A 14,101-nucleotide genomic window follows, 5' to 3' on the forward strand; every position below is an offset into this window, starting at 1 on the left:
CATTATAAGAGAAAATCCCTGTCATAAAAATTTCATCATTTGTTAATGAAAGCTCCCCAAAAGTTTGTCCTTACCTTCCACCAACAATCAACTTTGTTATCTGTTTAAGATATTATTGGAAAATTACTTAGCTACAATTTTTATTTCTCTTTTTAACTCAAACACCCTCTTCTGAGAAAGAGGTGGTGGTAATTACATAAGACAAGGCTCATATTTCCTAATTAAATCACCAGATGGGCATTTTTTACTGCTGTACAAGGAAATAAAAACTATATACCGTACAATGACCTGAGTTAGCCTAAAGGAAAATATGAGAGCATAGGCTAGTTTTCTCTGTTGCCAGTGCACACACTAAAATGAAATTAAGCTAATAACATTACTGATAATTTTCTGTTAACTGCACAACAAAGATTTCTCACAGTAGCTGATGCTGAACATTCTTGGTGAAACAGAGCCACAAACTGTAGTTACTTACTGGTAGGTCAAAGAAGTTGAAACTCCCTTCTTTTTTTAAGAGTTCCTTATAATAATCGTCTTCAGAGATTATATCAATATTTGACTGCCTCTTGTACACTACGACAGACATCATCTTGTACCACTGGCTAATGACACTTCTTCTTCTTGTGGGTTTGAGGGACACAGCGAAAATAATAACCCAATGCCCTTCCAATGCCGACTGGTTTGGGCCTCACGTTATATGCGAGAGATCTACCTAGGTTTACGGATGAAGACAGACATGTACCACACGATAAGCTGTCACAAACATGGGTCCTCATTACCCCCTCCCAAGAGGATGTGATGAGGCAGGCTGAGAACTACCCGACATGCCAGGTGGTCTCTCAAAAGTGTGTGAAAGGAGTAGAACCTCGAGCACCACAATGTGAAACATTTTTTGGTTTCTTCAACCTGGGGACCATTGGCACCAACGGTGCTCTATCATACCCAATCGGAACAGGTGACTTGTAAGGCCCGTGTGGCCCAACCGCAACCTGGTGATGGCAATATCAAAACTGCGACAGGGATGGCGCGCCCAAAGTATGTGCAAGAGTCAGTGCAAAAATGCCCCAGGTGGGAGGCAGGGAGGTCGGTCACAAGGTTTGCTCAATACAACATGCAGACACCGTGTGTGAGCTTAGGGAATGTATCAGGTGCAACAGATACCAAAATGTTGAAAGTCAGTGCCTGCAGCTTCACTGTCATGGATGCCTACATGTGAGAGGATCCACTGAAGGCCAAAGTGCCAGGGAGAAGAGGCAAGAAGGAGGTGTTCCAAAACGGCATGAACAAGCCTGACATGAGTCACTGGGCAATCTGAGGGGAGAAGGGTACGTAAAGACTGTGTCAGTATGTAAAACCAATGGTTGGAGTGGAGGAGGGTCTGTACAAACTTAAGGGCCTGGGGGATGGCCAGGAGTTCTGCAGTTAAGACACCATACCACCCACTGAAAGACCAAGTTTGGCACAAGGAAAGGTCCTCAAAATAAGTTGCCGAGGCAAAGGAAAATGGGGGGGGGGGGACCCATCAATGTAAATTCTAAAGGAGTCCTTATAAAAACAGTGGTCCATGTGAAGGAAGAGCTACTGTGGCAAAACTGCATCACCTGACTTCAGGAACGGCACCAGGGGACGGGTGATAACTGTAGAAAAATCCATTAAAGGGGGGACAGGGGGATGAAGGAGCCACTGGGGCAGGGCAGAGGAGGCCTTGAAATATGGTGCAGCAGGCCTGGATACTATGGAGAATAAAGAGTAACCGCACTTGTGACAGTCTGGGGACTGGTAAAGGACTGTCGGGAGGCAATTGAGGGAGGAGACCAGGTGGCTGAAGGGAAGGGCAAAAATGCAAAGAGGCAGCCGACAGTCCAACTCCATGCAATAGATGGAGGGGCATTACCCCAGACTCTGTATGAAGTGAAACAACAGGGGTGGACGTGAAGGCACCTAGGGCAATGCGAAGTGCAATGTTCCCGACAACATCCAACTTCTTGAGTCTGGGCAGCCAATCCATATAGAGGGAAGAACCATATGAAAGTTTGCTGAAGATGAACGCCAGATACAGATAGAGGAGAGTACTTCGATCAGCACCCCAGCAAACTCTTGTAACATGCCTCATGATGTCCAGGTACCTAATGCATGCTGACCAAAGATGGTCAAAGTGGGGGGCCCATGTGAAATGGGGGCTGTCCAGATGGAGGCCAAGAAACTTGTGTCAGGTCCACTGGTCGTGAGGCTCCCCGGCAAGCCAAACCATCGGCATGGAGCCTCAAATGGCTGAAGCACATGAACACACTCTTGTGAGCATGGACTGTAATTCCCCGGTCTGCAGCCCAGGTGGCAAAAGTGTTTACAGCTTGTTGGTGATGCTGGGCCTCCCTTATGAGACAGAACGCAGAGGATGGAAACATCACCAGCACAGACCAAGACAGATACTCCAGGAGGATGAGGAAGGTCAGACATTATGAAATTAAAAAGAAACGGACTAAGAAAAGATCCCTGTGGTACTTCCCACCTGATTGGGGTGGGTGAGGAGTAAGTTCCCCCAGGGGAAATGCAGAAGGACCGCTCTTCCAAAAATCCCCATAGCCAGGCAAGTGTGGAGCCTGTGACACTGAGACAACACCACTTGTAAAGGATCCCATTATGGAGAGCAGAATCAAAGGCCCCCTGGAGGTCCAAAAAGACCACCAGTAGTGTCTGCTAATGGCAGTATGCCTGGTAAACATGATAGTCAAACTGGATGAAGACATCAGATCCCCCCACCCCACCCCCCAGAGCAAAATCCACACTAAGCCTAAGACAGGTAGCAGTCATGCTACTGCTACCAGGAAAGCTGGTGGCACACCGTCCTCTCAAGCACCTTCCCAACACTAGATAGCAATACTTTTGGCCTCTATGAAGATGGAGAAGAAGGGTCCCTCCTTGGCTTGGGGAAAGGGAGGAGGTGAGAGGATTTCCAACAGGAAGAAAAGACCCCTCATGCTCTGCTGTCATTAAAGATTTCAAGGAATGACCTCTGACTGGGAGAGGGAGAGACAGATCAAAAACTCACTGGGGGACAAAATCCGGGCCACATGCTTTCTCAGGTAGTAAGGCTGGCAAAACTGAGGAAAGGTCTACCTGGGTTACAAAGGAGGCTAAGCCTGAAGGGGTGGGGGTGGAGATGCCTGCCTGAGTGACTCCAAGCAACAGCTGGAGACCTGGAGGTGGAGCAGGGGTACCAAACTGACACCTGAAGAAGGTGAACAAGAAAGCACCTTGTCCTGTTATCCTACCAGAAGGTGACCCTCTTTCACCAGAGGATACAAAGGAGTGGTAGGGCAACACTTTACTGCCTGAATAAAGGACCAAGTCCAGGATGGTGAACTAAAGCATGAGAGGGTTGAGCTGAAAGCAGACCAGGCAGTATGCCAAGCCTGATTAAGTGTCCACTTACATTCTGCATCCCTAAGGTGGTGAAAGTCTTGGTGGCTAGAGAAGGAACACTCCACTAGGGATTCCAGGAAGACTGCCAAACCCAGATGACTCTAGTGCAGTCCTCCAATCACCAAGAAACTGTAGCAATGCCTTGGGGATGTACTGAAGACTTGCAGAAGGTTGTCTCACCTACCGTCATCACAGAGGAAGTAAAGGCTGCCACACACAGACATCCAAGGACCCTCCAAACAAAGCTTGGTTGTCACCGAGGGCTGCCATAAAGGATGACCATGAGCCCCTTGTAAGAATCCAATGTGGATAAGTCTGGGCAGGGCAGTGTAGGAAAGGGCCGGGGACAATCAGGATTACTGGAAGGTGGTTGGACACCAAATATGGGCCAATCCAAGTGGCTGAGCCACCAAAAACAGAGTCCCCCACATAATGATCAAGTGTAAAAAGCAGGCCTGAGTGCTGGTCAATACAGGTCTGCAACCCCAATCAGGCTGAGTAGGGAAAAGCAACCACTCTGTATGAGAAACTGGAAGAGGGCAGATCCTGACCTGTTGCCTGAACCCTGCACCAGGAAAGAATCCCAGTGGGGATGTCTGGCATTAACCCCTAAAACGCGGATCGTCGCATTTGCGACGGTCGGCCCAAAGGGCAGAACGGCGGGTCGTCGCGTTTGCGATTTGAGTTAATTTTGAATAACCGCGGGCAAGCATGCTCCAGCTGGTATTGTCTATCAGTCCTGCCACCCGTGAGCTACGTTTAGCACACTTGACCTTTGTACTACTGACCTCGGTTGTTGCCAAGTCTCATTTTTTTTACCCACCGACGCACCAATGCGCAGCCCTCCCTCGTCGTGCGATATGGCAATGCGCGGACGGCTGATACGTGTCAATCTGCGCCGTCATCTCGCAAGCACTTTTTGCTACTGGGAAACGCTTGTTTCCCCCGTTGTCACACTGTCATTTTTTCGCGCGGTTTGCCCCAGAATAGCGTCAGTCCACGCAAATCTGCCACGGTGACACCATGTCTAACTCGAGCTCTTCCGAGTCTGTGCCTTCTAGCCCTCCGAAAAAGGGTTTTGTGACCTCAACCCCCTTCAAAACCTTACCAGGAACTACTAAGGGCCTAAGTGACTCTACAATAGCCTCAGAACTTTTGAAAGCCTCAATGGACTATGGCAGTGACATCGGTGTGTGGTCGAGCCTGGCTGAGTCTGACACACAATCCAGTGCAGAGTCCGGGCCAGAAGTGATTGTTTCTGTGCCGGAGGAGAGTGTGTCAGTGCCCAGCACCTCAGCAGGGAAGGCTCCGGTGAGAAGGGGCCTCGAGTATGGGAAGGGGGAAAAACGGAAAAGGAGCGGTGACCCCAGCTCACCACCATTGTCCCCTACGCCACGTCACGCCACCGCAAGCCCGCCACGTACTCCCAGCCCTGTTCTCTCGTCCTCCTCCTCTGCTGCCCTGTCTCCTGAGTCGTCGGAGTCTCCTTCACCACCGAGAAAGGGAAGTAAACGTGCAACATTACGTTTGAGAGGTTTTCGTAGGCCTAGTGTTCGTGTTGGTAGAGTTAAGTCCCCTAGTATAAGGCTAGCTTGTAGGGAGGGAACTCGCACTAGGCAACTCAGCAGTCACGCCACCGCGAGTGACCTTGAGCCCAGTGATAATGTCCCCCCCACCACCACCACCACCACCACAACACCAACACGACCTGGGATAGCCTCTGCCTCACATACTGTTGCCCCGCCTGCCTCACCCACTCCCACACGACCTGCCTCACCCCCCGCCGCCCCAAGCACCTCCCAGCCTAGGCAGGGAACGCTGGATGCCTTCGTGCGGTCAGAGGGATCAGATTTTGTGCCGGAGGATCTGCCCTTTGACGACAGTGGGTGTGGACTTCAGGCTGACTTCCTTGTGGACGAGGATGGTGAATGCCTTGATTACCTGTTGGCCTTCCTTGACGACGAGGTTATGGAGCACATCTGTACCGAGACAAACAGGTACGAGGGGCAATGTGCTCCAGTTCGCGAAGGAGAAGGTGAGGCGGCCACGCCATCCACGTCGCGGATGGCAGCATGGGTGCCTCTTACGATCCGCGAGCTTTTTGTATTTATTGGATTGATGTTGCTAATGCCGCACAACTGGAAACACAAGTTAGAAGAATACTGGACTTCCGACGAGCTGTGCCCAACACCCATTTTCAATAAATACATGAGCCGCGATCGTTTTAGGCAGATGATGACTTATCTTCACTTCGCGAACAATGATGAGCCTTCCCAAACTGACCCATTATGGAAAGTGAGGGGAATCCTGAACATGATCAAGGATAAGTTTAAGAGGTTCCTGCGCCCTTTCAAGAAAGTCGTGATTGATGAGTCCTTGGTATTGTTCAGGGGCCGTCTTCGGTTCGTCCAGTACATTCCAAGCAAACGCCACCGCTTTGGAATCAAGTTTTTCGTGCTGTGCGACTGCAAGACGGGGTTCATCCTTGACTTTGTCATTTACACCGCCAGCAATGTCGATTTGGATAAGACTGACCCCCTTGGATTCTCTGGTTCTGTGGTGAAAGTGCTTTTGGAAAAGTACTCTGGCAAGAATCATGTCCTGTATACGGACAATTACTATACCGCTCCTAAACTCGCCAAGTACCTTTCTGAACACGGCGTCGGCTCCTGTGGCACTGTCAGAAGCAAAAGGGCACATTACCCTGCCTTCCCCGAAGCTGAAAAGTCAAAGCGGGGAGACGTGCACCTGAAGAAATCTGACAAGATGCTTGCGATAAGGTGGCATGATAAGAGAGTCGTGAACATGCTCACCACAGTACACAAGGGTGAAATGCTGGCAACAGGGAAGGTCGACAGAAGGACTGGCGAGCCTGTGATGAAGCCTGATGCTGTCATTGACTATAACGTCAATATGCAGCTGGTGGACAAGTCTGATATGATGATTGGAGAGATTGACTGCCTGAGGAAAAATCGTCGTTGGTACAGGAAGGTGTTCTTGCACTTGATTGATATGTGGATGTTGAACGCCTTCATCCTGTATAAAATCAAGAACAGGAAGCCAGCCAACTACTCTCTCAGACGATTTTCCAAGACTTGTGTCTACCAGCTGCTTCAGCGTTACGGCCAGGTTCTTTCTACAGGTCCCAAACGCCACCCTCACACACCTCCAGACCGCCTACAGTGTATGGCCTACCTTCAGCGACACCGCCTGGAGCCACTGCCAGCCACTGCAAAGAGGGGGAAAGCACTGAGGAGGTGTCATGTGTGCAGCCACACTACCAGGCAGGAAAGAACCTTTAGGTGCACCTCCTTGCAGTGCAAAGAGTGCAAAGTTCCCCTCTGTGCTTACCCGTGTTTCTTTGACTACCACAGCCTAAGTAGATTTTGAAAATAAGGGTAAGATTCTTTGAAATAATACTGAGAGTGACAGTGATAATATTGTTTAGTTTTCTTTTACGTGCTGACAGTGACAGCCTGATGAGTGTAAATTAGTGTATGTACTTGTAAAAGCACTGACAGTGACAGTGTCTTTTGGTGTAAATAATTGTACTGTACATAGTAATAATATAAGTATTGCGAGTGACAGTCACTCCAGTGTAAGAAGATGAAAGCATATTTTCCTAATCTATGTACTGACAGTGACAGTTTGTTGAGTAGAAAATATTATTTTTATAACACTGGACAGTGACACTGATGAATAAGGCAAAAAAAAGAACAGATACAGTGAAAGTGAGCGATAGAAATGAAGTGCAAGTGGCCGACAGCAGCGAGAATAAAGTGCCTGCCGTAAGGCTGAATAAACTCGCGCCGCGGTGGTCTTCCTCAGTCCCAATCCACAATACTGGTAGTGACAGTGATTTTTATGGCCGTAATAGTGACAGGCAAATGTTTGCGAAGTCCTATGATGAAAAAAAATGTAGTATACGAGTTTTTTGCCGAGAAAAGGGAAATGTGACAATAGTGACGGGAAGATCGCCACCGCGCTGCATGTCAGCCGTGCGCTCCGTTCATTTTAGCCTTATTTTCAGTGCTTATTTACAAATACGGATTCCAAACAACCTGTACGTTGTTGTATAAAGTGTACTGTGACAGACTGAGGCTGTGGTAGAAAGAAAACCGGGTTTCTGGAGGTGTGAGAGTGAAGACTTTGTTACCCAACTTTGCAAGTCTTCACAAGTCCTTTGGTAGTCAACGAAGGCTCAACATGTGGCTCAAGAGAAAGCTGAATGTAAGTACTATATGCCATAAAAATTTTAATGCTCTAGGGTTAATCTATGATTTTTGGCAAATATTTTCCCACAGGTACTCAGACCCCGCTACAACCCCACCACAGCGGGGGGATCGCCCGTACACAGCCGCGTTTTAGGGGTTAAAATCACCCAGGAGGGGACAGGGTGAAGGGAGCTGGTCTTGGTAGGCCTGAAGTTCTTCTAAGCCAATGTTCTTGGAAGGCCCGTAGCAAACCACCACAGTGATCCAACCCGTCACGAGGGAAAGGCAGACGACAAAAACTTTCACCATCTCCCGAGGGGGCAGGGTCAGTGGCAGAACCAAGCTAGGTATGTCCTCCCTGACTACAATGGCTAGCCTATACCTGACACCCTGATGATCAGCCTGACATGGTAAAACCCTAGCGTGACAAGATGGAAATGTGGAGAGAGTCACGTCTCACAGGGACCAATGACATCCTGGATGAGGTCCACTATTGTTTGTTTAAAATCAGAAGTTTTCTGAAGAAGAGATCTGCCATTCCAGAGGAAGAATCTGCAAAGAGTTGAAGGGTCCATCACTGGGAAGAGAGAGAGAAGGGAGAGATGCCGGGGCAAGAGGCTGACACAGATGTCAATGAAGGACTGTCCATTCCTATACATGGACAGGGCTGCTAGTAGGAGGTCCACCAAGGACTCTGAGGAATGGGCATCTGAGGGGTTGGAACATGGGGAAGCTAGGAAGATTGTCCTCTGATGTGGAGGAGCAGGAAAATCACCAGATGCAGAGCCTGTCACGGGAAAGCTGTGAGGGACAGCGTGTAGCTTGGTTGGAATGAAGGCAGGAATAGTAACCAATGATGAGGCTGAACTGGCTGATATAATTTCAGGCAGGGTATCAGGCTGGATGGAAGGACCTGAAGGGTCTTGTGCAACATGGGGTGGAAGAGGTCCATGTTGGGTGGGAACAATTCTGTTCTGTCAGGGTCTGGGGAAAGGGGCAGGGTGCAGCAGCACTGATGAGTGAGAGGTTGGGTGAGAGGACACAGCAATCATGCCATCCACCTTACTGGGTTCAGCTGCAGACTCACCACCAGAAGCTTCAGCAAGGTCATCTAAAGTTGGAAAATGGTTGCTGACCATCCTTGCTAATGTAAGACCCTCTTGGGTAGACCAGGATGTCTGTCTGGGAGCTGTAGGCGTTGTCAAGATGGAGCTGGGACAGGGCGTGTCCAGAGGGGTCGAGGGCAAGCAGATGGGTGTTGAGGTCAGACAGAGTCAATGGGTTAACTCTGGCAGCACCATGGATGGCAAGTGCCAGCTGGTAGGCTAGACTGGGTAAGTGCAGGACACAACTGGGAGTGAAACCACTGAAGAAAAAGCAGTAGGGGTTGTTGGAGCATTGACCGCCTGGCAAGGACTTATATGGATGGAACCTACTACATCTAGAGCACTTAACTTTATTCTTGCAAAAGATCGTATCATGCATGAAGCAATAGCACGTATAGCACCTGAGGAAGGGAAATACATAAGTCCATACACAGTAGCAGGAATGGCCAAAGATAGCTTGTTCTGTTAAGGGGTCCCTGAATTTGAGCTGCACCACCTGGGTTGCCACTGTGTCCCCACCTCCATGAGGGTGGACCATAAAGCAAGTGACCTCCACTAGCCGGAGGGAACAGCTGCTAAGACCACAAAGGCGACAAAACTTCCTCCTCCGAGACATCAGGAGCAACAGGCCCAATGCACCCTCAGGAAAACACACCACTGGATGGTGAGTGAGCCAACCAGCACTTGATAGGCCATTCCCCCAGCTGGGCGAAGGACTCAAGGGGCAGTCATCTTAGGCACATCACCAGCAGACACATTAATAGCTTATCCCTTCCCTGAAATCCTAAATGACCCCTCCAAGCAGGAATTGCCCAGTGGAGATTCACTGACGGTGTCCAACAAGCTGCGGGGATTCAGAATAACATGAGTGCTGTCAGCCTCCCTCCACAGTGTTCCTGGGACCAAGATGAGGAACACTGCAGATGGAGGCATGAAGACCATAGAAGAAAACAGGATGGGGGGTGTAGTGGGAGAAGGATCGAGGACCCCAACCGGGGATGAAACGAAGAACTCCATAACACAGGCGAGAGAGGACCACCTAGTGGGGATGGAAAACCTCGCCTAATTGAATCTACACCCATTGTAAATAAGTTTAGTGTTATGTTAAGTAGGCTAATATGTATGTGATCTCCCCAGATAGGCTAAACTCAGAGAACTGAAAACTAGACTAGTAAATAATGTTAAGCTCTATCTTATTGCCCTGCAAGAAATTAGGCAAAAAAATTATAGATCTGAGAGAATGTTAGTTCAGCACAGCACTGATGGATATGTAATGACTGAAAAGAATGTTATTAATGCAGAGGAAGGCAAGGGTTTGCTTGTATATGTGAGAAAAGATATATCTTTCAGCGAGATAAGCATGGAACAGCAATACTGTGAGCACTTGCCTTCTGAATTGAAAGGCATGAATGAGACCATATTAATAGCTTCAATACTGGTACATAGAAGCCCAAGTGGTGACACAGCAGAGAATGATAAACTGTTGAAATTGATGCAGAAAATAAACACTAAGCAAGCAAGACACAGGATACCGGTAATACTAGGGGAGTTTAATTTGCCAAATATTAACTGGGAAAATTACACTACAACAGTGGGAATACACAGTATGGAGTATAAATTCATTGAGACAGTGAGGGACTGCTTCCTGACACAACATATCAAGGAAAACTCAAAACATAGAGGGGAGACAAGAAAATGTGTTATAGACCTATTATTTAGCAGTGAAGAAGAAATTGCTGATGACATAAAAGCAGAAAGTCCCATAGGACGAATTGATCATGCTTGCATATCATTTACCTGTGATAATGAAGATGAATAGAGGACCTGTAAAAAGAAAGTACCGTACATATGTACCAGTATAAGAGAATAGATTACAAAATGCTGAGACATAAACTAAAAACTGACTGGAAAGAATATTTGGGTGGAGATGTCAAGGAAATGTGGAAAAAATTTAGAATTAAACTAGTGGAAGTGATAAAGAAATGTGTACCGGTTAAAGAATTCAAGGATAAATCAACACTGAGGAAAAGAACTAATGAGGAATTACCACTGAACCCGAAACTGTGATCAACAATAAAAAGAAAAAAGTATCTTTGGGCACAACTAAAACAACTGAGAACATATAAAGAAGCCAACAACAGGGAACTTAAAGATGAACTATATAATAATCAGGTGAGAAATGAAACAAGGATAGAGAAAAAAAAAAAAACAAGGAACACATTACTGCACATAGGCTAACGTGAAAGAGAAGCTGAAGATATTTTGGAAATATCTCCAACAAAAATTAACGAGAAAAGCAGGCAAACCAGATCTCTGTATAAATGATGACACCATATCCATGACAAAAACAGACAAAGAGAAAGCAGCTGTACTGGTAAAATATTTCAGCAAAGTATTTACTGAGGAAACTGGCTGGGGAGGTACCCAGTCTCCTAGCAAAACAAGTACAGTACCTGCATTGTCTGTTGTTGAGTTTTCAACTCACAAAGATAAAAACGGTATCAATGCAGTGAAATGGAAAAAGTCACTAGGACTGGATGGACTGCATCCAAGGATCATCAAGGAAGGAGAGGAACAGCTTGCAGAACCTCTCAAATATTATTTGAACAATCTTTCAATAATGGACAGCCCCCAGTGGACTGGTAAATAGCGAACATAACCATTATTTTCCAGCAAGGAAGTTGCTCTGCTCCCAGGAACTAAAGACCAGTAAGCCTTACAAGTGTAGTGTGCAAACTGATGGAGTCAATAGTCAGGGAAGGAATTATGAAGCTACTGAGCAAGAAACAATTTGGATTTTTGTCACGGCATTCAACAGTGCTTCAGCTTATAAAAGTAATGGATAAATGGACTTGGATGCTAGAGGAGGGGGATGCAGTGGATGTGATATAGTGTGACTTTATGAAGGCCTTTGATAAAGTGCCACATAGAAGGTTGCTAGAAAAAATTAAGAGTTGTAACATTGGAAAGAAGTGTCTGAAGTGAACAGAGACCTTTCTAGATCTCAGAAAGGAATGTGTAATTGTGAATGGCCAGAAGTCTGAGTGGTGAGATGTAAAAAGTGGTGTTCCTCAGGGGTCAGCGTTGGGACCATTATTGTTTATCTAATATATTAATGATTGTCCTGAAATCTTAAGAAACAAGAGTGAAGTGAGCCTGTATGCAGACGGTACCAAAGTGTACAGGCAGATCAAGAGCCAGAATGACATGACACAGCTTCAGGAGGACACTGATCGTATCAAGGAATCAGGGGCGCACCTGGGGGGGTCCCCTGGGCTCAGGCACCCCCCCCTTAGCTCTCAGGGTCCTTTAAAAATTTATATATATTTATTTTGATAACAGCAAAACATGAATAACTGGCAAGTACAAACAAAGAGTAACATGAGCCAGCAGCTCTCTGACTCTAAACCTGCATATGACCTCCCAGTAATTACTGGATTACCCGACCTCACCTCACTACGGGCCCCCTCCCCTTAGAAAATTCCTGTGTAAGCCCCTGGAAGGAATGGCCAGAGAAGTGGTTGTTGTTATTTCATCCAAAGAAACGTAAATACTGTATATGCAAATTGGAAAATGTGATACAGGAAACGAAGGACATAACATGAGTGAAAAACGATACAAATAAACTCTGAGAAAGGTCTAGACATTGTAACTGACAATAAGATAGATTTTTCAGACCACCTAGCAGAAAAGATATAGCAAAAAGAATGGTGGGGCTCAGAAGGGCATCTGTATCTTTGGATGAGGAAATCTTCAAGTCTCTATGTGGCACTAGTCAGGCCACATTTGGAGTATGCTAACCAAGTTTGGGCTCCACACTTGATAAAAGATATAGATGCCATAGAAAACGTACAGAGGAGAGCAAGCAAGTTGGTACAGTACCAACACTGAGAAACATGAGTTACTTAGAGCAGTAAAAGAAACTAGGGCTGCTAACTTAACACATACAGGAGGGCAAGAGGGGACATGATAAAGATGTATAAGACACTGAAAGGCATTTTTTTTTTTTTTTTAATGCTAGGAAGGAGGAAGCAAAGGCGACGAGCCCGCAATAACTGTTCCTTCCAAGGGAAAAACAAAATACAAGAGACAGCCAAATTCAAGATCCAGTCATTTCGAGATGCCTGGACACAATGCATCTGAAAGACTGGAGATCATAGCTGGTAGCAGAAAATACAGACAGAAGAAGACAGTTCCTAAGTTGATCAGGACGTCTGCCAAGATGTTTTTGTGCTACAAGAAGACAGGAGAACGAGGGGGCATAACAAGAAAATCTTCAAGGAAAGGTCAAGACAAGAGGAAGAACTCATTCTGTAATAAAGAGATAAATCACTGGAATGCCCTACCCCAGTTTGTGATTGAGTCAGAGTCTGTGCTGAAATTTGATATTAATCTAGACAAGGCATGGAGTAGGCAAGGTTTACTTTACAGTCATAAAGCCAAAATTCAGTATAATAAAACTACTCAACCTGCCGCCACCACCACCAGCAGAACCACTTATTCCGCTAAAAGTCCAGAGCTGGATGCACAAGCCTAGCGGCCTCTTCCAGAACGTCTACTGTAAGATAAGACCTTACAATGTAAACAAGGCTCCGTGCTTCACTGGTGAAACTGCCGAAGGAAAGCCAAATCCATTTTTCAGGAGCTCCATCTTCATCACTAGTGGCGGAAACCGTCCTCACGCTCATGCCACCCCGGCGGCAAAGGTGAGGTCCACCTGGACGCCCTGAAAGGCCAGATCGGTCATGGAATATGCCATGACAGGCTTAACACCTGGCCCACATAAACCTGTAGATCAAACGGGTACACTGCAGTGTCACAATACCTAAAATTGGTTGGATATGATGATGTAAACTGCAATGGGTTATGCACTCGATATCAAGACTTTTAGCAACACAACTATGAAGCACGCGTCCGACGACGACCGGGTATAGATAATGTCTTGACAAATCACACGTCACACGACGTAACATTTGTTGACTTGTTGCTACCAGCTACTTTGACAGGCTGCATATACTCACCATCCCTTCCCTGCTGACAAGCTATTTACATATAAATAAACAATTATTATAATGTTAATTCGTACAGATAACCTCAGAAAAATAGTTTTCTAATGTTTATTATGAAGGTATGCTCCATTAACACTGTAAATTCAATATATTGCTTAATAGCTACGACAAACTGTTTCGTAAAGGGAGTCTTGCTAAGGTGTTCATGGTGCTTTCACATTAATGAATATTATGATCTAATACGATACCCGTGCATTATTTTGCCCAAGCAATGAATTATAATTCAGTTCCATTCTCTCCACCTTCTTTTGTTGTATATGCACTCTGTACCTTTTACAACAATAAATAT

General features: G+C 46.4%; 1 protein-coding gene across 1 annotated transcript in view; it reads right to left on the minus strand.

Moving 5' to 3' along the window:
• The window catches only part of LOC145412812 (uncharacterized), a 34,550-nt gene extending 20,923 nt beyond the window's left edge, over positions 1–13,627 (minus strand). The window contains exons 1-2 of the mRNA XM_080282596.1: positions 13,569–13,627; positions 476–712 (exon numbers count right to left, since the gene is read on the minus strand). Of these exons, the coding sequence (XP_080138722.1) occupies positions 476–589 (114 nt within the window). The 5' untranslated portion in view covers positions 590–712; positions 13,569–13,627. The remainder of the gene's footprint in view (positions 1–475; positions 713–13,568) is intronic.
• Between the last annotated feature and the right edge of the window lie 474 nt (positions 13,628–14,101).

Source organism: Coenobita brevimanus, chromosome 94, assembly GCF_032717465.1.
Source record: "Coenobita brevimanus isolate Jiangsu-jjx chromosome 94, ASM3271746v2, whole genome shotgun sequence".
Taxonomy (NCBI): domain Eukaryota; kingdom Metazoa; phylum Arthropoda; class Malacostraca; order Decapoda; family Coenobitidae; genus Coenobita; species Coenobita brevimanus.